Source organism: Callionymus lyra, chromosome 10 (genome assembly GCF_982586985.1).
Source record: "Callionymus lyra chromosome 10, fCalLyr1.hap1.1, whole genome shotgun sequence".
Taxonomy (NCBI): Eukaryota; Metazoa; Chordata; class Actinopteri; order Syngnathiformes; family Callionymidae; genus Callionymus; species Callionymus lyra.
The window spans coordinates 24,598,895-24,621,835 of NC_141827.1; the positions used below are offsets into that span (position 1 = coordinate 24,598,895).

At 39.2% G+C, this 22,941-nt stretch overlaps 1 protein-coding gene across 1 annotated transcript; it reads right to left on the reverse strand.

Annotated features, from left to right (window-relative positions):
- Window positions 1-7: 7 nt before the first annotated feature.
- On the reverse strand, window positions 8-22,431 carry LOC148071187 (mitogen-activated protein kinase kinase kinase 12-like). Its single transcript, XM_087800171.1, has 14 exons — window positions 22,296-22,431; window positions 16,837-17,375; window positions 12,893-13,076; window positions 12,627-12,818; window positions 11,772-11,930; window positions 9,615-9,773; window positions 9,315-9,423; window positions 7,055-7,164; window positions 5,547-5,663; window positions 5,288-5,425; window positions 3,463-4,168; window positions 2,476-2,543; window positions 2,102-2,387; window positions 8-2,012 (listed from the first exon to the last, which is right to left on the reverse strand). Exons 2-14 carry the CDS (start codon window positions 17,333-17,335, stop codon window positions 1,926-1,928), a joined length of 2,814 nt encoding a protein of 937 aa, XP_087656297.1. The 5' UTR covers window positions 17,336-17,375; window positions 22,296-22,431; the 3' UTR covers window positions 8-1,925.
- Window positions 22,432-22,941: the final 510 nt, after the last annotated feature.

Sequence of the window (22,941 nt, forward strand, 5' to 3'; positions counted from 1 at the left end):
AGACGACCATTTTAGAACATTTTATTTTAAACAGTTCCTTAAATATATTTCATGTACAGTTACATCGATATCAAAAGCAAAAAAAAACCGTTCATCCAGGGTTTCTTCCAGGACCTCTTCAAGTTGACACTTCAGAGGCAGTAGTTTTGCTTTTGGCAAGAGTTTCACCCATTTGACATTAAAAGGCTAAAAACTCATCGAGTTAGAAACATTTTTTTTTTATACACTTGAGAGCGGGAGCTGCCTTCTGTAGCTTATGTTTGGACATTTCACCTGTCGCCCACTAGACGGAGCCCTTTTGTTTTTTCCGGGTCATTCTACGAAACCAATGCCCTTTGCTCCACTTTCTGATCCCTGGTTTGTGTCAAAACGAATCAAAACGGTTTAAGTCTTATTTTAAACAATATCTCTTACATTGTAGCTGTGAATATACACCCAATACTTGTTGTTTTAATCAAGAAAATCGACTTTTTTTCTTTCAAATACAATTAAAATACAATTAAATGATAAACTAAATGCTTTATTTGCTAGCTTAGCGACCGAATAGCTGTGCTAGCTGCAGGTAAAGTTTACTGTTCTGTTACATATTGTATATTTATTTATTTCGTTTTGAATGTTATGGTGCTTATGAAAACGCAAACAACAAACCATTTATTTCTATCAATTTAGATTTTTATTTTATCTAAAATGTGAAGTGAATTACTTCTTTTAACACCATGCTATACTTGCTAGCTTAGCTAGTCGATAACAAGTATACCATTATTTTAACCTTATAATATTTGCAAGATTTAACTCTTATGCTGCCAATAAAAAAAATCAATTTGAAAACCAATACATTCTGATGTCAAATCAAGATGAATCTTTCTTTTATCAAAAGTTTAAATTGAGTGGATTCTTTAAACAGAATGCTATCTATCTATTTTGCTAGCTTAGCTAATCGATGACACTGCATTAACTTACCATCATGAGACACCATTAAGTGCAACAACTGAAAACCAAATTAAATAACAAACCTACAATACATTACAACAAAAATAATTTGAACTGAACGTGAACGTGATTCATGTCTGAGGGAGATTTTTTGTTTGTTATTTAGGTTATACATTAAAAAAAAGTCTAACATGGCCCTGGTTTCGTAGAGTGACCCTAAATGCTTCCGCCATAAAATCAGAAACCAAATTTACTTTTTAAAAACAGCTTCACCTGTCAGTCAAAGCTCTTGGATCCAAATAACAAATTTGACGTAAACTTACCAACACAAATGTTTTAAGATTAAGTTGATTGCACACAAAAATCAGGGCTAAAAAAAAAAAACAATTTGAAGAAAGTTCCAGGATGTTGATCTGAGCTCAGAACTAAGGTAGATATTTATTTGACAAGCATGCTATTTACACTCTGCTGCTCTCTCCTCGCACCAGTATTGCATTAGAATATCATGAAAGCTGCAATACTACGGTGAAAAAAACATCCTTCTAAAAATTAAAAAAAACAAAAAAACTCTCCATCCACGTCATTGTTCTGTTCGGCCCGGCAGCTCCGTTTACATTCGACAACCGTGAGCTTGTTGAGGTTCAAATAGAGGAGTTATGTAGAAACATCAGCACCTTTACATTATACAATCTCACGATTAAAAAAAAAAACTGTTCATTTTACATCCCGGCGTATTATTTACACGGTCACGGAGACATGGAGGTAAAAAATGGCAACACAATCTGGACAACACAATAAATGAATGGCTCTGAACGGAAGCAGAAAATAAATTAGTGCATTTGTAAATGAAGTGCAAATGATATTAAAACAATGATCTCGGATGTAAACGTGATGACACCATCGTTATTTTGTTTCGTCAGCTCAAGTTTTCACAAACATTTCCAGTCAGCAAATGCTGAGTCCTGAACTCTGGAGAGGTTTTTTTTTGTTTGTTTTTACCAGTTGCCCTGAGGCTGGTTGGACTCGACACAGCTTGAGTGGTCCAACTCCGCGCTGTCACAGTCCGAGTCATCGTACATGCCCTGGTCGTGAGAAAGAAAATAGATTAGTAATCAAGATAAATATTGGATATACCGCCCTCTACAGGGCAGGTCGATCCTCCCGCACGTACCTCGTAACTGTGGTCGTTGTTGGCCAGCTGCGTCTTGAACTGTCGGAGTCCCGCCTCCTTCTCCGACAACCCGTCGGGGTCGGAGGGGTCGGCCGGGATCTCCGAGCCCTGAGACAGCAGGTCGTCGCTCTTGTCGTCCAGACGCTCGTCCGTGTTGGTGCTGACCACGTCCGGCGTGCCGCTGTGCGAGTGGTCGGTGGTGTTGCCCTCCTCGCCCTCCGACACCGACAGGTTCTCCGAGCTGAAGGTGGACAGTGACTGACACTTGCTCATGCTGACCGGGCGCCTGCGAGGAGAGAAGGTTCGCAAGTGAGGCGTTGATTTCACAACGAATATTTGTTTTTCATTTTTTTGGGGCATTTTAAATGACTCACCGTCTTCGAGGAAGTTCCACCTCACTGTCAACCTCTCCTTCCTCCTCCTCGGACGAGACGCCACGTCTCTGTGAATATCCCATATGTTAAGAAGCATCCCTTCACAGTTTTTCAGCAACTGATACTACAAGTCCAGTAATATTGTGTAGTATTAATAGAAATATCACAACATTTTACAGCACGGATATTTTTCTTTTCATCATAGTTCTTTTATGTTTATATTTCAATGAAGTTTCAATTAACATATTTTTTTTATCTTCAATTGACAAGGAAGTATTCACATCTTCATTTTTGTGTTGTAATTTAACCTATTGCCACCGGATGGCGGCAATCATAAAATCCCCTGCAGCTAAATGACAAATAAAATCAGCAGTGACTGAGGATGAGAGGATACTGTCGACTCCAGCAGCTTTTAAAGCTGATGTTTGGACATATTTTAGTTTCAAATCAAATGAAAGCAGTTACGACTTTGTCAAGAGTCAAGTGGTCTGTAAATTCTGCAACACCAGAGTCAAGTACTCGACAATACTACAAATATATCCTTGGTCCTACAGTATCACAATGTATCGTATCGTTCCCCCTGTTTTGTGATACATATTCTTTCACCATATTCTTGTCAGTACCTGCCATTACTCATAATGCCCTGCAACATTAAAAACAGGCTTTTAGGGTTGCGACAGTGGCCACTAGATGGCACCGCTAAATCAAGGCTTCATGAAGCTTCACTGTCATGATACGGTGCAGTCACATTTGGAGCTCAGTACGTGGCGCTCGCGATTCATATATGATGTGAGGTTCCGTTAAAGTAGTGATGATACTCATGTTACTGTCTTCCACTAGACGGCACTATTAAGCCAGGTTTCATTGAATTAGTAAACCAGAGTCTGAGATTATGAAGCAGAGAGCGACATCTAGTGGCCTTTAAAAATGAAGACACTCTATCGTGATACATGATCAAACAGCGATTCTGGTCTCTAAGAAACGTACCTGACTTCGTGTCACGGCTGCTCTGTAGAGCAAGGCAGCAGGAGTGAGGCGTTGACTCCTCGGCGACCTCGTGATCACCGTCCCCTCCTCCTTCTCCTCGCCATCGTGAGGGGCCCGGGGTCCGACCAGGACGGACGTCCGCCCTGCCGCCGCTCCCCTGCCGCAGGGCGAATCCGGACTACTGGAGAACGGAATGGAACCGGCGTCTTCGCTGGGCGTGTCGCTGCGAGGAGGCGTCTCCGCCATGTCCTCGCCGCCAACCCCCCGGTCGGGCCCCCCCTCTTGTCCGTCGTTCCCCCGGCTATCCTCCAGACCGGCGGAGGCGCTCTGGCTGCCGGCCCGGTCCAGCCTGGCCTGACTCTTCCTCCTCTCCTCGGCCTCCAGGGTGGTGGAGATGAGGTCGGGGCTGGAGGAGGACATCTGTTTCATCAGCAGGTCGTGCTGCAGCCCCCTCAGGGCGGCGCTGGGGTCCAGGTGCTGGCCCTTGCCGGGCACGGATGAGGTAGCGTTGATCATCGCGAGCGAGGACGAGAGCGTGGCCTTCAGCTGGGCCAGGTCTCCGCTGCTGCCCTTGCCGGCTTTCCTGTACCGAGGCTTCCCTCGCCGGGAGCGTCCGGGAGACGTGGAGCCCTTGGTGGGTATCGTGACCTGAGTCATGGACGAGTCCAGCTTGGGAAGGATGACCTCGGATTTTAATAGGTCCGGCCTGAAGAGAACGACGGGAGATTAGAAACTTTGAACATGTGACCTAAATGATCAAAGTAGAGATCAAATTAAAATGTATTCTAATTGGTGTTTTGTTGGTAAAAATAACAACCATTAAGATAACTTTAGTTTATGTCTCAAAACTTGTCTTTGAACAAAGGCTTTGCAGTATTACTGACCGAGGCTTTGCAGTATTATTCCAAGAGGCTTTATGGTATTACTTCTTAGGCTCCTGGTATTTATCTGAAAGGCTTTTTAGTATTAATTCGCATGGCTTGGTTGTATTACTCAGTAATGCTAGGTAGTATTACACTGTGAGGCTTGGTAGTATTACTCCTCTGGGCTTGGTAGTATTACCCCGCATTGCCTGGTAGTATTACTCCAAGACGCTTTATAATATTACTCTGCAAGGCTTCATTGTATTATTCCAAAGGCTTTGTATTATTACTCTGCATTGTAGGTTTTACTTTGCATTGTAGTATTCTTTAGTATAGTAGTTTAATTCCGCAAGACTCTGTAGTATTACTCTGCATCGTAGGTTTTACTCTGCATTGTAGTATTCTTCAGTATCGTAGTATTATTCTGCAAGACTCTGTAGTATTACTCTGCATTGTAGGTTTTACTCTGCATTGTAGTATTCTTCAGTATAGTAGTATAATTCCGCAAAGGCTCCGTAGTATTACACTGCATTGTAGGTTTTACTCTGCAATGTAGTATTCTTCAGTATCGTAGTATTATTCTGCAAAGCTCCGTAGTATTACTCTGCATTGTAGGTTTTACTCTGCATTGTAGTATTCTTCAGTATCATAGTATTATTATGCTAGGCTCTGTAGTATTACTCTGCGAGGCTTGGCACCAGGGTCAATCAGTGCACCTTATGGTCCGATAATTACAGTAGTTAGAAGTAAGACAGTGTGGTTTCTAAAACACCTGGAAGTTCTCTTTGACTATTTCAGTTGATAAAAAACTGTCAGCCGTTTAGAATAAATACAACATAAAAGGCACGAGTGTATTTACTCATGGTGTATTTTGAAACAACTACTGTATAAACTCAGGTAACTAGTATATAATTGTGGTCACGAAGGCTCTCAATGACTCACTGTGTCAGTCGCTGACTCACCTCTTGCTGTGAGAAGGCAGCTTCTGAGGTACGTTACGTTTCTTCATGAGCTTCTCCATGGAGTTGGAAGACGCCGATTGTCTGGAGCTGTGATGCTTGAAGCAGCCCGGGTACTTCTTGTCCAGCGACTGCTCCCTCCTGAACACAAGAATCATTTATTTACCAGCGACGGCAGAAAGAAAAAGGCACCTGTGTGTTGTTTAGTTTATTTATTTAAATGGACTGTGTGTTGTGTTGAGAAGTAAATATGAAATCCTACTTGAGAAGCTCTTTCTCTTTGATCTCCAGCTGCAGCATGATGGCGTTCAGCTCCATGTATAGGTTGTTGGCTCTTTCCAGCTTCCTCTCGTAGTGCTCCCGGATGTCCAGAGCGTGTCTGTGAGGAACACACGCCAAGTCAGTAACTACTGGAAATAGCTCAGGACAAGATGGCCTTGTCGAGTGCAGCGTGAAATATTGATGATCATTTCACAAGCTGTTACGAAGCACTTTGATTAGAAATGTAAAAGTACAACTTTATAAAGTTGCGGTTTCCTTTAGGGGCTGATAAAACATTTCCAAAAATAATCCATCTAATATGAAATATATATAGAGTAGGTACATGAGCCAGCGTCTACTCCGGGTATCCCGGTTTCCTCCCACAGTCCGTACATACAGAGTTTAATTTTAAGACTCTAAATTGGTGTGACAGACTGGCGACCTGTTCAGGGTGTCCCCCGCCCCTCACCCGAAGTAGCTGGGATGGATTCCCAAGACCCAAATAATGGAATCAGTGGTTAACAATGAATTAATAACTATAGTTATATGAGGTTATCAGACCGTTACTGTAATGAATGCCTGAAGTACTCTGTGTTGACTCATACTCTTAATAACATTTATAAATACATGAATCCATTATGAGTTTTATTTTTCAAGAGTCTCAATATGTAAGTATATATTTTTTATCAATCGTATTGTATTTCAAATGTTGATACTTTTGACTTTTTATTGGAATTTAATTGAAGAATAACTTTTTTTTTTATTTAATTGAATTTAATCATTTATAATTTTTGATTTTGCATTTGTCTTTTTGAATAGTTTAAATAAATGTTTTTTTTTCTTCTTCATTATTGACACATTCTTTTTTCATATTTTCTTTTCATATTTTTTAAAATGAATTACTTTTTGTTTTAAATCGTTTTCAGTTTGATGTTGTAATCCTAACTGTCCACACTCAGAGTTGCCCGGAGTGTTTTGTGTCTGTGTAGCCTTTAGCTTCTGTTACAAACAAGCTTAAAATTTAGATTAAAAAAATTGAGAGCAAAACCGCAATGCAAAAATTCACATTACAGACGAACAGGGTGGAGTTATATATGCTTGCTTTCAAGTGACTTTTAGGATGAAGATGAAGACAACTGAGCTCCAAAAAGAAAGGGATTACTCTGAAATTAATTAAACTCTTAGTCGACATGATGGTGACTAGAAAATGAGTGAAATTATAATTTTACATAAACTTTAACTTCTTGCTCACTGGAGGACATTTTAAATTTCAATTGAATTCTCTTTGTTTTTAAGTCTTTTCAAGTTGTTATTCTAATGGTTAGCAGATAAATAATAAGCATTCACATCTATAAAAAAAGAATGGTAAATAAACTTTGATTTTTTAATTTAAAGAAATAAAAGTGTGTTTGTTTAGGCATGTTAATAAAAACAGAAACATATTATCAGAAACCCCTCTAAAGCAGATGCTCTATTCATTCTATTCAGTCATGCTCTATTATGTACAACCTGAGTTCTTCTCTGCGCCGCTTGATGAGCTCCTCGTCCAGCCGGTGGAGACATGTCCCCTCAGACTTGATCTTCTCAAAATGGTGCCTGACCTCGTCCCTCCACTCCGCCTGCAGGGCAAACGTAAAACACACATCTACAGTCAAGCCGGATCCTGACCCGATCAATCAGCGTTCATCTTCACAGAGAGGAGGTTAAAGATAGTTATTTATGAGCAGGGATTATTAATCATCCGGGTTCTGTGTGAGCAGAATTCCTATAAAAAGACTCTAGATTATACATGATGGAATCGACGTCTAAAGAGCATTGTGGGTATTTTCTGCTCTGAATTTCCAATCCATCATGGCGAAAGGAAAGCAGCCGGCATTCATCACGAGTGTGCGTGGATGAAGGTGCTGCCTCGGCGTGTGTCCTTGTGCGCATGAGTGATGCTCTTCTTATTAAGCTAATGGACTTGGTGTGCACTCTTCAATATCTGCAGTCCCACTCGTCTTCTCGCTCGCTCTGCTCTCTGGCCCTGACCATTAAAGAAATCAATACACTCCAGCAGCGAATACTTCTTTCTAACGTCACCAGAAAAATCCATTATAGGAGGCGAGAGGGGGGAGAGGAACCCTGCGGATCCTGGAGGGCTGGAGCAGATCAAGGAGGTTTGTCCTGAGAAGGATTTGTTGTGTGTCAAATATCTAAATAATGTCCCTTCATGTTCTAGGTGCAGCTGACAACCTTTTCTTTCCTATGATGGGCCTTTAAAAGGTTTTCTGGACGGACAGAATGACCAGGGAACAATCATTTGTTACGAGTGAAAGGAAGTGTATTATTAGTGGACTCCCGAGAGTCCGAGGCGCACCCCCGTTACCCCCCCAGCAGCAGCTGCTCCCCGACAGTAGCTCACCGCAGCCCTCCCAAAAACAAATGTCAGCAGAATGATTAGAGTCGAGGCCGTTGACAGGGAAGACCGGGTCTAATAGAGTGATGAAGGAGGTTTCTGTATTTCATTTTAAATTAACACCTCATGGGACATAAGTCTTAGTTAATAAGACTAGAAATTCTAAGTTGTTTTGGGCAATTCAAGAGACATATAGTCTGGTCTTAGGTCTCGTCTCTAGGGGGACTGTCTGGTAAATAGGTTTCAGTTTCAAAATCCAGGGTCTTTCTAATGGCCTGGGAAATAAGACTATATGCTCCAGTTGAGATTTATAAAATTCAATCAATGTTGCTCCTTCTTCTTTTTCTTCTTCTTCTTCTTCGACTTTATGTTGTAATAGTTTCAATCCTTAAACCCTAAGGTGTTACCCTCAATCACAAAAAGAGGATTACTTACGTACTTACTTACTAATACTATGTTTATGGGCCGAACAAAATGTAAATGTACTTAAGCTTTATAGGACTCCTGTGTTGTACTCGGTGTTATCTTGACCTTTTTAGTGTATATTTTATTGAGTATTGTTTGGATTGTTTAAGCGCTTTGTGACCCTGGTCTGGAAAAGCGCTCTTTGAAAATAAACTACTTACTTACTTACTTTAACAATAAGTCTGAATGCGTTATTAGTTTATATTTTTGGAGGCTTGACTATCGCTGTTTGTCCTCTAACACAGCAATTCAATTCCTTCCCTTTAACATCATTTTTACTGTTATCGTAAGCCTCTGGATGGTTGTTAACTTCAATAATCTATGTTACTTATCTTATATTAGAAACTGGCATCTTTATAGGCCACGATACAAAATACTTTCATTTGAGCAAATCATCTTGAGTTTGTTTCTTTAATACAAGAGTGATGAGGATTCAGAGTCAAACTCTTATATTTTAATTATCTCCGTGTCTTTGTCACTATTTTATCAAAACACTCACCAAACAAGTTTATTTTACTTTAACATTTTTTTTCTTGGACGTCTGCATAATTGTTGATATTGGTAACCTATGTTACTTATCATTACAACATTGATCCACTTTGATTTGAGCCAATCATCCTGCGGGCATCTTCAATTGACTTGGCGGGCTTGCTTTGGACCCCGGACCATTTTTTAATGTAAAACTGGAAATATTTGAGAAATATTAAGTAATATTAAAAAAGGTAAAAATATATAAATTCCAAAAAGCAGAAAATAATAATTGCAACATATTTTTTCCTTTATTCAACCATTGTGAATCCTTTCATTTTTAATCTAAAGTTAGTTCTTACTTGTGTTGTCTTTAGTCTGTGTTGCTCTGTTTGTTATCAATTACTCTCATCAGGACCGAAAAACAAAGCTGCTCACCTGGGACTGGAAGTACGTTTCTTGTGGAGTCGACAAAATATCTGCAGACGCAATATCCAGGTGGAGGAGAATCTGCCGGAATGACGGTCGATTTCTGGTTTTACAGTTCCTGTGTGGAGCAGTTTGTGGTCAGAATGAAGGTCACACATCTTTTATTCATTATATAAAGCACACAATTATACAATCTTTGTAGCAGTAATTACACAATATTGAAGGACAAAAACACTCTTTTTCGCCCAGTGTCTCTTAATATATTCCGTGTGTGTCCATCACTCTCTCTTTGTTGTCCCTCTGACTCACCAACATTGTCGCAGCAGCAGTTTGAAGCTGTCAGGGCAGCTATCAGGGACTGGCAGCTGCAGACTGTTGTTGCCCACTCCCCAGATGATGGCGGAGGAGTCCACGTCCTTGTAGGGAACCTCGCCCGTCAGCATCTCCCAGAGAACCACGCCGAACGACCTGCACAGAGGAAGTCACCCTTTGTAATCTGATCTTGTGAACATTTCTAGCGTCAGGTCATATATCTCGTAAATGATGGTGTTCACGCTTTGTTTGGAAAGATCGGGACGAGGTGAGATCGTTAATGATCTGCTCTGTTGTTGGTGACTTTTTGCGTTGCCATGGCGACGGTGTATCCAAGGTGCCAGGAGCATCACGCCGCGCACCAGTGAGGTGTGTGATCTCGGCTTGACATGTGCTTTTTCTTGTCTCCTACAAGCCTCTCACAAGATGTTTTTATAAGAATGGCATTAGGTGGAGAATACATGTTAGTATTTTGGAGAACACTGAGATAAAATATCTGAGATTATTTTAGTAATATTTCTCAACCGAAGATTAATTTCTAACATACAGTATTTAAATTTGTGCTTATTCTTGACAAATATATATACATATATATATATATATATATATATATATATATATATATATATAACTGTGCGTCTAGAGAAATACTTTTTTTTTAAATCCTAATAATTTATTTTTTACATTGCCATATATTATTATATATTTATATTGTTTTTAAGCCGACTGATTTAATATTTTCTCTTTTTTTCTTTTCATGGAATCTAAAATGATTTGACAATCCATTCAAATATACTTTACTTTATGGAATATTTTTTAATAAAAAGGGAGTTGTAGTTCAACTATAGTTTGTAGCGTTTTGTGGCCATGATTTTTTTTTTCTTTAAACAACATTCTTAAAAATACATTTCCTTTCTTATATAAATGTATGTTTTATTCTTTAAAAATAAAAATAATACAGAAATAGAAAAAAAAACGTATACAATGTATATCTATATCTATATCTATATCTATATTGATATTGATATCTATATATATATATCTATATATCTATATCTATTTATCTATAGCTATATATCTATATGTAGATATCTCTCTCTCTCTATATATATACTGTATATATACAGAGATATACATCTCTCTCTCTCTCTCTCTCTCTCTCTCTCTCTCTCTCTCTCTCTCTCTCTCTCTCTATTTATATATATATATAGAAGGGCAAGGAGAAGAAGTTCTAATATCTTTGGACACCAGTTATAATGATTGGCGAGAGAAACAAACAATTGGAAGACAGAATAAGAATTAAAATTGTATTTAACTTTTTTGTTTTGTTTTTTTGGGGGGTTGTGTTTCTGTCACTGTGAATGTCAAAGTGGATTTTCAGTGCAGGTATGTGAGAGTGAGCGAGTTAATATAGGCCTAATTTTGTTTATTGTTTTATTATTATATTATTATTATAATTATGTTTATTATTCTGTCATAAACATGTTTTCTCTCTGATTTTTCATAAGACAACGACAATACATGTATAGATGTATAAAATGTATTTAAAAAAAATCAGAATTAAATGTAAAAATAATGATAAGACAATAAAGTTAATATTGTTAATATTGGGTTAATGCTTTTTTTCTTGGTGATTCAACTCTTGCAGGACTTTACGTAAGAAGCCACAGTGTTCTCAGGGCCGCGCTGCTCCTAATCTCTCACATAGTACAACAACAGAGTGATTTACATACATTTAAACAAAACTGCACAGTATTCGGTTTCCTTCGGCATCAAAAGCTTTTTAATCCTATTTCCACTTCTGGGCTAATGCACTGCTGGCCCCGGGCCAATCCACCCACAGGCCTGGAAGGTTATTCCAGCCTCTCCTGAGCACTGCAGCATCTGGCCAATCAATTATTAAATTAGCCAGTCTTCCTTTCAGGACAGAGAGCAAGAGTGATGTAAAAAAGCAGGCTGAAGGAGGAGAGGAATGAAGGGGGGTTATGAAGAGGCGGGGACCCTCGCACACGGCAGCTCATCACTTATGGCAGGGGCCCTATAGAATTTCCAGTAATGAGATATTGCACATAATACTGGATGGATTTTTGCCTGAAACCAGACCCCGCTCTCAGCACTAGATAAGACTGATCATAAAATAATGACAGTACGTACCAAATATCCACTTTTTCTGAGACGGGCTCGTTGCGAATGACCTCCGGGGCCATCCAGGCCACCGTACCCGCGAATGACATCTTGGTGCTCTTGTCGCTCAGCTCCTTGGAGGTGCCGAAGTCGGAGATCTTCACCGCGTCGTCGTAGGTGATCAAGATGCTGGAATGACATGATAATGGAGATGAATATGTTATTTTTTTTAACCTCAGCCAGGATTCAATCTCATTCTTGAAGGGCCAACACGTAGGTGATGATGTGTCACCAGACCAGCCCTCCAGTGTAGAAGAGCATTGTATTTTATTGAATCATAAAAAATAATCATGTTTGGATAAATTAAATGTGTTTCATAAAATTGATTAAATAGTATTTTACAGTAACCATAGGGTTAGTCAAGAAGAGTCCATCCATCATCCATCCATCCCTCCCCCTCCATCCATCCATCCATCCATCCATCCATCCATCCATCCATCCATCCATCCATCCATCCATCCATCCATCCATCCATCCATCCATCCATCCATCCATCCATCCATTTATCCATCCATTTTATCCATCCATTTATCCATCCATCCATTTTATCCATCCATCCATCCGTCCATCCGTCCGTCCATCCATCCATCCATCCATCCATCCATCCATCCATCCATCCATCCATCCATCCATCCATCCATCCATCCATCCGTCCATCCATCCATTTGATACATATACTGTATCAATATAAACCTTGTTTAAAACAGCAAGTCCATCCATCATCTGTCAAATCTGAGGTTGGTGTGAAGTTAACTCTCAAGTGAAACAGTAAAAACCGTCAAAAGTCACATTAAAAGTTCATATTTTCATCTCTGATGCACTCACTTTGGTGACTTGAGGTCTCTGTGAATGATCTTGTGGAGGTGAAGATAATTCATGCCGCCTGCTACACCCATGGCCCAGTCCATGAGCAAGGACGGTGTGATCTTCCTCCCCGCTCTCAGAACCTCGTACAGCTGACCCTGAGCGCAGTACTCCATGAGGATGCAGTAGCACGGAGCCTGAGTGCAAATACCTCTGCGAAGGTGAAAAATACCAAGATTTTAAAAATTAATTCTGAAGGGAAAAAAAAATCGTATTTTGGTACTGACTTGAAGGTGATGATATTTGGGTGTTTGAGTTTACGCAGGTGCTTGATGTCCGTCTCCTTGATGTTTCGCACTTTCTTTACCGCCACTTCCTGTCCGTGAAGTTTCCCAAGGAAGACGGCGCCCTGAGCGCCGCTGCCGACCCACTGCAGGTCAGAAATCTCCTCGAACGGGACTTCCCAGGCTTCTGGAGGGGTGAGGAAGAGCAGAAACATTTGAAACAACATTACAAATACAAAAACATTTTTGAAAGTTGGTGCAAAATAAGTGAATTCAATGAAAGATTGGAAATAATGTTTAAACATGGAGGAGAAAAAACAGACATTCTATTTTTACCAAGATTTTTTTGTCAAAGAAGTTCCTGGTATAGACCTTAAAATTAAAATATAAAAATATTCATCAACTTTTAAAAACATCACAGATTTTATGTTGTAGTAGTGACAACAATTAACCTTAAAATTGTTGGGGTTCTTTTTGTATCATCTGAAACGAAAGTGCCAAGAAGAAGCAGAATAAAATCGAGACAAATTAAGATCAATTCAGAGAGGCTTTAGTGCTTTAGTTAATGATGGCTTTTAATTTGTTAGGTCACTTCCTGTTTTGTGTTACTCTGTACAGACTTCACTTGTTTCTGGGATCTACAGCTGCACCTGGTCTACTGGTTTACTTCTAACTCTTAAAGGACTTGTGTAGTTCCACCTGGATCTAGGAAAGATTTCAAGGTTTCATAATTCACATGTATGGCTTCTTACTGCTGCTGCTCAACCAGGCAACTACATTAAGAAGTATCCAACACTGTTAAATGTATAAGAGTTGAGGGTGTATCAAGACTGTGTGAATTTATTATTACAGTCACTATATATAGTTCTGTAAAAATTAGCTCCGAGTAGAAGGTATGCACTCTCTGTGTGAGTATTAGTCATTATCAAAACTAGGTACTGTATATGTATTGTGTTCAACAGCAGTGTTTCTTTTTTTTGCTTTTAATCATATTTTATTTCTATCATAGTTCTTTTAATGGTTATTATTTCAAATAGTTGTGTATAAAATAATTAGAAGTTTTAATGTTTATTTACAATTAACATGCAAATATTCATGGTGTTAATTTTTGTGTTCCAATTAAACTTTTGACCACAAGATGGCGGTCATTGTGTTCTTCACAGCTAAAGGAACAATTAAATCCCGGCGATGGCTGAGAACGAGAGGATACAGTCCACTCCAGCAGCTTTTAAAGCTGATGTTTGGACATAGATTGGTTTCAAAACAAATGAAAGCAGTTACGACTTCATCAAAAGACCGTCTGTAAATTCTGCAACACCATAGTCAAGTCAGTTTCTTGCCAATACACACCTCTAGTCCAGATTTTATAAAGAATAGACCAACAAAGAAAATGTTATGACCCAGAAGCCATGTCGCATTACATTATGGGAAGAGCATCAATGAGTGATGAGAGCAATTCTTTACAGTCCATTAATAGCAGACATGCCACGTCCATATTATCATAATGACACCCCAGACAAGATGTTGCGTTTTATTCACTAGCATCTGTGTTTCTACCTCGGTTTCTCTCGCGGGCAGCAAGAATATTAACTCCTGCACGTACGGAAAAGAGAATTTCTTTATAAATTCTGTGAATTACGAGACATGAGGTAGCTTTTTTCGGACGAGCACTCAACTTTTAGTGCCTCGTTCCAACAGCAAGGTCATCATTTGAACTCGACAGGGGCCCGACTATAACGCAATAAAGCGGTAATCCAAAACCCAGGATGTCCGCACTGCCTCGCCTCGTCAACAGATGAAATCTTCCGGAGATGAACCTCAGACGTATGAACGTGCAGGTCGACAGACACGGGGCTCTAATCTCGGGCGAGTAATTCTCCCTCAGCCTCCTAAATCCTGCTTAGTGCCTTTTGTGGGTCTGATGCAGAAACAGGGGCCTCGACACTCAGGGGGAGAGTCAGAGGAAGGGATTTAGGAGCCCGGAGGTGGAGACGGAACCCTTGCGTGTGTGTCTGACTGTGTAAAAAGAAAAAAAAGGGGATGGGAATTCCCTCGGGATCCATGTGGCCCGACTATTAATACACAAGAAAATCTACAGCCTGCTACACATAGAATTCATACACATTTATCATATTAATTATGTGAATGTTTAATGTGATGGCCTGAGCCTTAATGAGCACCATGTTGGATTCATCTCATATCACTTCCCCCCCCCTCGACTTTGTTTCATATACTGCAGCCAAAAAAACAACGATTTCTCTCACATCAAACAGCCGCCGCAATATTTCAATTTATTGAGCTTTTTTTTTAATATCCGTTCGTCGCCCTGCAGGGTGCAGATGGGCTGCCAGTGATAACTAGAAAAAGGCGACAATGACCAGCGGAGGGGGTGGAGGTGGTTAAATTTAAAAGGGCAGTGAATTATCTAAAGGCGATAAAGACAAGGCGTGATATGAATCTGTCCTCACGTTGAGTTATCATGTCCTGCATTTATTTTTCCTGGCAATCTCATCCTTATCAGGGCAGAGAATTAAGTGGGTTTCTTTCTTTCTTTCTTTCGGGATATATTTATGTGCATCCGTGTGCTTGGCAGGTTTGCGTTAATAGAGATGAGAGGCACCGGGTCAGAGTATGGACATGCATAATTCATGGAGCAGATTTGGCAGGAGGAGTCCCGCGGGAACGGTGCGCTATTGTAGTGGCTGCAGACATAAACAACACAGCGTCACAGGGAGCTGGTTTCATTAGGAAGGTGGGGTTGGGCACGAGCAGGGATGGAGATGGTGGAGGTGGGGAGGAGAAATATCAGGGGAGAATAAGCCCTTTGCTGCTTTGATTGTCTCTCTCGCTCTCTCTCTCTCTCTGGATCTCTTTCACGTCAAAGAAGGTGTTTGTTTACAATGTGGCCTCTGACGAAGTCGCTTTTCTACCCATTGTTTATGTAATTAAACTCCGAGATAAGACGTATTTGTTAACATTTCAAAGTGTTCTCTTTTACCTTTGATGTTTCTCTGGAAAAGATAATGTTTTTGTTTATTAAAATGCCAAATACATTTGACATTTTGTAAAAAATATGTAGCACTTATAAGTATTTCCACAAAGTGGTAAAGTAAATACAACAAAAAGTAGGTTTGACAAATTCTAAAAATGTAATTATTTTCATTTCCTTGGTTTGTACTGAAAAAACTACAGAATGTTAATAGTTGATATGTCACATTCTACATCATTGTCAACTTTTTACTACAACAGGATTTTGAAGTTATAGCTCAATTATTTTTTTTTAGCCTTAAAGTTTCAAAATTCCAACATTTTAATTAGCTAAAGAGGTTGATGCAAGCATATAAAAAACCCCATTAAAAATACAATAATAATTACATTTTAAAAACGTATAATACACACAAAAGCGGGAAATACAATGGGTGTTAAGATTCCTCAAATTCTGTGGAAGAATGTTGTGAAATAATTACAAGAAAAAAATATATAGTAGCTTCACTAATAGAAAAGCAAGTTTTTAGCCAGCTCTCTTGTGCTCTAAGTACAAGTTTAAGGTAAATGAACAATAGAATAAAAAGAATAAAATATATTTTCTTTTATTTAAATACACAACTTCAACTTCTCAGCTTTATTGCCCTATGATGCTTGACAAGTAACAAATATTCTGATGTTTTTTTTTTTAATGTTTATGGGTTATTGCTTTTAAAATTGCTTTTTTACGTGTTCCCGAATAACTATTTTTACTAGTAGTGTGCTGATGAAGCTTCATGAAGCAGTGTCATGTTGTTAAGAGATCAGTAGGTGGCGCCCTCAGTTTAAAAATGATGTGATATTTTATTAGAACAGTTGTTCAAAAGAACAGAGACCGCCATCTAGTGGACCCTGATCATAATGACACTCCTTCATGAGGCTTCATCAGACCACAGAAGTTAGTTCTTGCGTGTGAAACTTACCATCCAGCCCATGCTTGTGCTCCGTAGAGTATGCTTTCCCAATCATAGTCCAGACGGGCCGCAAACATCCAAACAGCCCCTCCAGAAACCCTCCTCCCCCTCCAGTAGATTGGCACTGTAACCGGGCATCGTCCACTTGACCTCTGACCGCACGGTTGTCCTGCTCCTGCCCCTCCCCCTCGGTCCTTCCACAGCTGCCGTCGTGCTCGTGGAGCTTGAGGACACTGTTGGCAAAGTGCTCTTGTTGTTCTTCGCTGGGTGTCTGGTGTTGCAGTCCGGCGGTCTGGCCTTCATCTCCTCCTCCACCTCCGCGCTCGACCGCCCCGCCGGTGTCTATGGAGAGGACGTTCCGGAGGACACACTGCGTCGGGGTCAGGTCCATCTCCGGGGTGCACGGGGTCTCGGCATCCAGTCGGCGGAAGGACGGCGGGTCGGACAGGGGGCTGTTGAAGCCGGACAGAGAGGGTGACGGGGCGCGGGTCTCGTGAATCAGCGCCATGACGGACAGAGGTCACCAGAGAAGGACGAGGAGTGGAAGTCTTCATCGGACGGAAGGAGACAAGAAAAGAGGAAAACGTTATAAATCTGTTAATTCCACCTCAGGGAGCTGCAGACAGTGTGACAGAATAATGATTGAGTTTGTAGGAGAGCGTCACCTCTGGATGATGATTTAGGTCTATTAAAAATAGAAATGGTATCCATGGTGACTCGGTCCTGATTAGGAAACACAATTTTTTCCGCTTAACTTGAAAATTGGAAGAAAAGTGAATTATGGACGTTTACGTCTTCAAACATTTCTGAGCGATTAGACACAAATAGATCGAGCTCAGAACTACTAATCCTTACATAAGAACATTAGTCACATTCTTTTCTGCTGTTATACTTCATAACTTTTCTTGATTTATTATTTAACAGCTTTATGAAACCTTAAACCTTACAAAAACATTTATTGAGGAATATATTTATGTAGATATAGAATTTGTGCTTCCGTTTACTGTTCATTTCATTATATGAAAGACAATTATCAGGGTACAAGGCCAAACAACAGAATGACTGCCAGCTGATACTGCTTACATACAACTGTCTTTATGTTATGGTCCAGAGAATTATATCATTTTTTTTAATATAGCAGGGGTTGACAAATCATTGTGACTGTTGTGAGGGGGCTGTAAAGCCAAACGCAAAAATGAAAACAAGTTAAAAAGGGGAAAAAGATTTTAAAAATACAGCAAAATAATAGCCAATTGTATGTCAATGCCAATAGTACTTGTAAACAATCTATTAAAAATGTTGTTAAATAATTGTTTTCACTAAATATCATCTCAATATACACTAAGTTTAGAAAAAAGGTAAAACAAACAAGAAAAATAAGTCAGAAAAAATAAAGAAATTCATATTTAGAGTTAATACAATGATAATTACAGAATTTAATTTTAAGCTGTCGGACACAATCTCATCATGCTATAATCTGCCCACATAAGGCCACATTAATACAGTCATAACAGTAATACACTTTTCCCATGTCTGTTCTATAGTATATATTTACACAACTGTAAACAATGTTCAGAAGAATGTAAGAAAGGTATATAAAAAAACAAATTCAGTACAAATTGCATTTTTTTCCATTTTAGAAAAGTTAAAAATAATTTAAAAAAACAATAAGTAGGTGTTTAAAAATATATATTAGTAACATAACTCGTATATACAATTTAACTGGCCATAGGTTAAACCTTGATTAGCTTAATGGCTAGCAGCAGATTGGCCACATGCCAATCACTAGCAAACCATTTTAAAACATTTAGTCCATTTTAATACAATCTTAAAAAACATAAATCATAAAGATTATATTATCCTTGTGTACATCATTTTCAAATCTGATTTTATTTAACCTTTTAATATACAGTAACTACAGGATGTTTGGTTTTAAATAATACAATAAATGGAAGCTAAAAACAAACAGCCATAGAAATGAATATAAATGTGTCAGAGATGGTTCTATATTTTCATGCTATTCATTTGACTAGCGTGGAAGCATTCGTGGCTCTACTCAAAACAAACACTTCTGACACATTTAATACAAATAAAAAGCATGTATGAGAGAATAAGTCTTAGAAATCTGCCTCCATTACTGCACCGCTGCGTTCTTGTCGTCTAAAATATGACTCACCGGGCGACAGAAGTCGCGCCTCAACACCGACGCTGCCTTGACATTTTTACTAATGCCGATAAATGTGTGTGCGACAACACTTATTAAAAATGTCCATTCAAATGATCTGGTGTATTACAGTATCTTTCCTTTTGCGTTGAATACCCGCACGTAAATCTGGATGAATGAAAATAAACCTGAATATGTGGAAATGTCAATGTCCTCTTGTTGTCGCCTCAGCAGAGTAATATAAAGAGAAATACTGTCTTACTCTTGCAAACTTTATTGAGGCTATAAACAGTTATTTATATCCAATCGCTCCACAAAGCCCTCTTTTTTAAAAAATGGATGAGATGAAGTGATGCCTGTAAAATAATGAGGGAGTTCTTCTACATGACATTTCTCAGAGGACGGCAGCTTACGTGCACGCTCGGCTGAGAATGAAAATGCATTACTTCGTGTCTCGGTCTTTTTGAAGTGATCCCCGTTTCATCTGCTGCTCTTGACAAGCAGCACTGGGAGGTGCCAGTTGTTGTTGTTTTTTTTACCTGTTTTAACAAGGATTTAAATCAAAACTAACACACAACCGTGGCACCGCAGCATGACAAAACGCTTTCCTTTTTTTTTTGGGAACACAAGCTGAGGATAACTGCTTTCAAAATGTCAGATCGCCTTTGAGTTTCTGTTAATCATATTTATACGTCTGGTCTGTTTTAAAGGTCATCTTGAGTCTGCAGTGGCTGAGATGATGCTATCGATCATGATGACCACGCTTTCTTAAATGGATGATCACCAGTTATTATTGACATTTACTTCACAATTTCTTACGGTTCTCAATCCTTGTCTTCTATTACGAGATGACGGACTCTAATGTTAAAGTGACTTTTAATGAAACATACTGAGAACTAGTATCTAGTTTTATATATTTTTCCAATCTACATATTTTTCCTGTTTACAAAGAATTAGTGAGGAGTTTGAAAATGAAGTGAAATAAATGTTTAGATGCTCATCCATTTTTTAAACCTGACAATCCTATCATTTCATATGTTTAGACTAAACTTTTTTTTATTAAAATTACAACTTCATTATTGTACTACACTATATTGGTGACACTAGTTTGTATTTAAAGGCAGTGACACTAACTCGGTGTCCATTCTGTATCAATGGCAGCTTATTCTTGTTCTAATATTATTTTCTGATGGAGCTTTAAAACCTTAAAAGGAAGGTTAAGACCAACATTAACTCTGAGAAGAAACAGCAGTTCCTTGATGGAAGACAGAGCAGCCTTCTTAAAGGTCAGAATAAAATAAATTCCTGCTGTCAATGATTGACATAAACGAGGAAAGGGATCTAAAAAAGGAAGTCATTTTTGCCCTGTGGCTCAGCTTTTGTTGTATGAAAATCTCATGATATGCTGTTTTTTTCACTGAACCCTAACTCACGAAATGACGCTGAAATAAAGCTTAAATATTGATTTAGATACTAGTTTTACCGAAATAAATACAATTAATTCCAAATGTAACACATAAAACCAAGAATTATCTTACTCTTACTCAAGCAAATAGTTGCAAAAGGCCAGATTTTAATCAAACCAAAATCACACACTGGGAAGGTGATCGTGTGAAGAGATGGTAAACACACTGCTGAACACTCAAATTACCGATCAATATTATTAGAGGTTCCTTATTGGCTGACAAAAGACGGCGAGTATCACAACCTAACCACGGTGTGACCGTATGGAGTCACATGACCTGATCTGGTCGATCCGTTATACTTTTCCACAATATTTTATTTTCTCTTTCACAGCGGTCAGTTTAGCTGTGGTCGGGTCATCCTTTGAAACTGAACAAACCATCATGTAAGAAAAAAAATGCCCTTGACTAAGTAATATGGATATATTATATGGATTTATCACTTAATTAAGATTTACAGAGTTTATGTTCTGATTTGCAAATTATGTAAAGATCAACTCTTACAATGTGAAAATACTCGTTTTTTTCAGGGTTGACTTATCAAGTAGCTAAGCTAGAAAGTAATATATTCAATTGATTGTATTGATTGTAATTTGGTTGGGGGTGGTGATAAGATCTACCACAACATATCCTCAATTGAGCAAATAAATCATTTTAAATTTTGTTGTAACTTATTTACTTAAGACATTGGCTCCAGCAAAGTGATCCTTTTATGAACAATTATTTCTTTAACTGTTTCATATTCGTGAATGAATTTGTTTTATTCTGTGTGAGGGTTTCTAAACACGTAGCCATTGTCAATGAAAAATATTACTCGTTTTATTATTTAAAACAACATTGAAATTAAGGGTCATCTGTAGGAATCTGGCGAGACCCTATATATCATGATACAGGGGCAACGATACGATATAATCCGATATTTCGCGATTTTGTAGGAACAAGGGTTTATCTTAATTACGTTGCAGAATTTAAAAACCCCATCACTGATGACGAAGTTGTTACTTGCATTTGTTTTCAAAACAACGTCCAAACATCAGCTTTTAAAGGCTGCTGGGATCGACTGTATCCTCTTGTACTCAGTCATCAATAGACTTTAGCTGTGGAGGGCTAAAGACTGCTGCCATCTAGTGGCCGCCATAAATATTTGTACGTTTAGTTGCAAATAATAAAAATATAAATATCGTGCTTTCCAACATCGATACAATATCGGGAAAAGAAACATCGCATATCGATATTTTATGACACTCCTAATTGAAACGTGTATTAGTCGAGTATCAACACGATCCGGCTGCAAATACTTCATCCTAACAGAGGATATATACCGTGTGTTCCGACATTTTTTTCTACAGGGACCATTTGGTTCGAAGGCATCATTCCACATTCGTCTTTCAATGACCTTTAAACATCAATGACCCTTTCAACCCTTTTTTTTTTTTTTTAAATCTCTGTAAACCATTCAATGGGTGCTGACCACTGCCAACGGGTAAACCATAGGGTTTTTTTGTTTTTTTTGGGCAAAAGGTTGACTCGATATACGTCAGGTGACTCACTGTCACTGGATACAGATCTAAGATGAGAGGATTCATTTTTTAATTCGCCAAACACTGTCGCATCTGGTTCTTAAAAATCCATCTGCTGACAAGATTCCTGGCAGGGGTTTGGCTTCTTCCTGACGGGAGGCATCAGCTGCAGAGGCCGGTGCATCGTGGGTGGATCGAGCCCAGTACCCTGGATCCCCCGGCGGGTGCGAATCGCTGACATATCATAGATTCAACATAACACTCGTGTGGGACGAGATAACATGCGTGTTAAAAAAAAAAGCGCTCGATCGTATGTCCTACCGTGATGCTCACAGATGATGCTCCATCGCTGCCGAAATTCCGCAGAGGTTGAAAAACGTCGCTTCTTCCAGATTATTCCAGCATTAATGGTTGCTCTGATTTGTTCCCTGCGTTTTTTTTTTTTTCCCTGCGATGATGCTCACCCTGATACGAGCTCTTGTAGTAAACAGGAGGGAGGGAGCGAGGAGCGTCGAGGAGGAGGAGGGAGGAGGAGGAGGAGGAGAGGGGGAGTCAGAATGTCCTATCGCAAACCGTGAGGCGTTCAGGCCGGTGAGACACAGCAGCAGGTGAAGGACGCAGAGGCTCGGGGAGGAGGAGGGTCAACAGGATTGGGATTGCGATCAACAAAAAAAAGAAAAAAATGATGTCATCCTCGTGGCATGTCGCGTTTGACTGGACAGTAGCGTTTTTAAATCCCTTCAAACCCTATTAACGAGCTCTGCGTCGAGTGTAATCTGTGTAGAGCCCGTCTGCCTCGCGAGGTCCGTGAACGCATCACAGGTTTATCTCCTCCGCGCTGACCCATTTACACCAACAGTGGCTTTAAATATAAAGAAAACGTCAAGGAAAATGTGATAATAGTCATAATCAATATAATGAAGGGAATGTTTTTATAGAATATTAAATTAAAATAAGTCAAGAATTT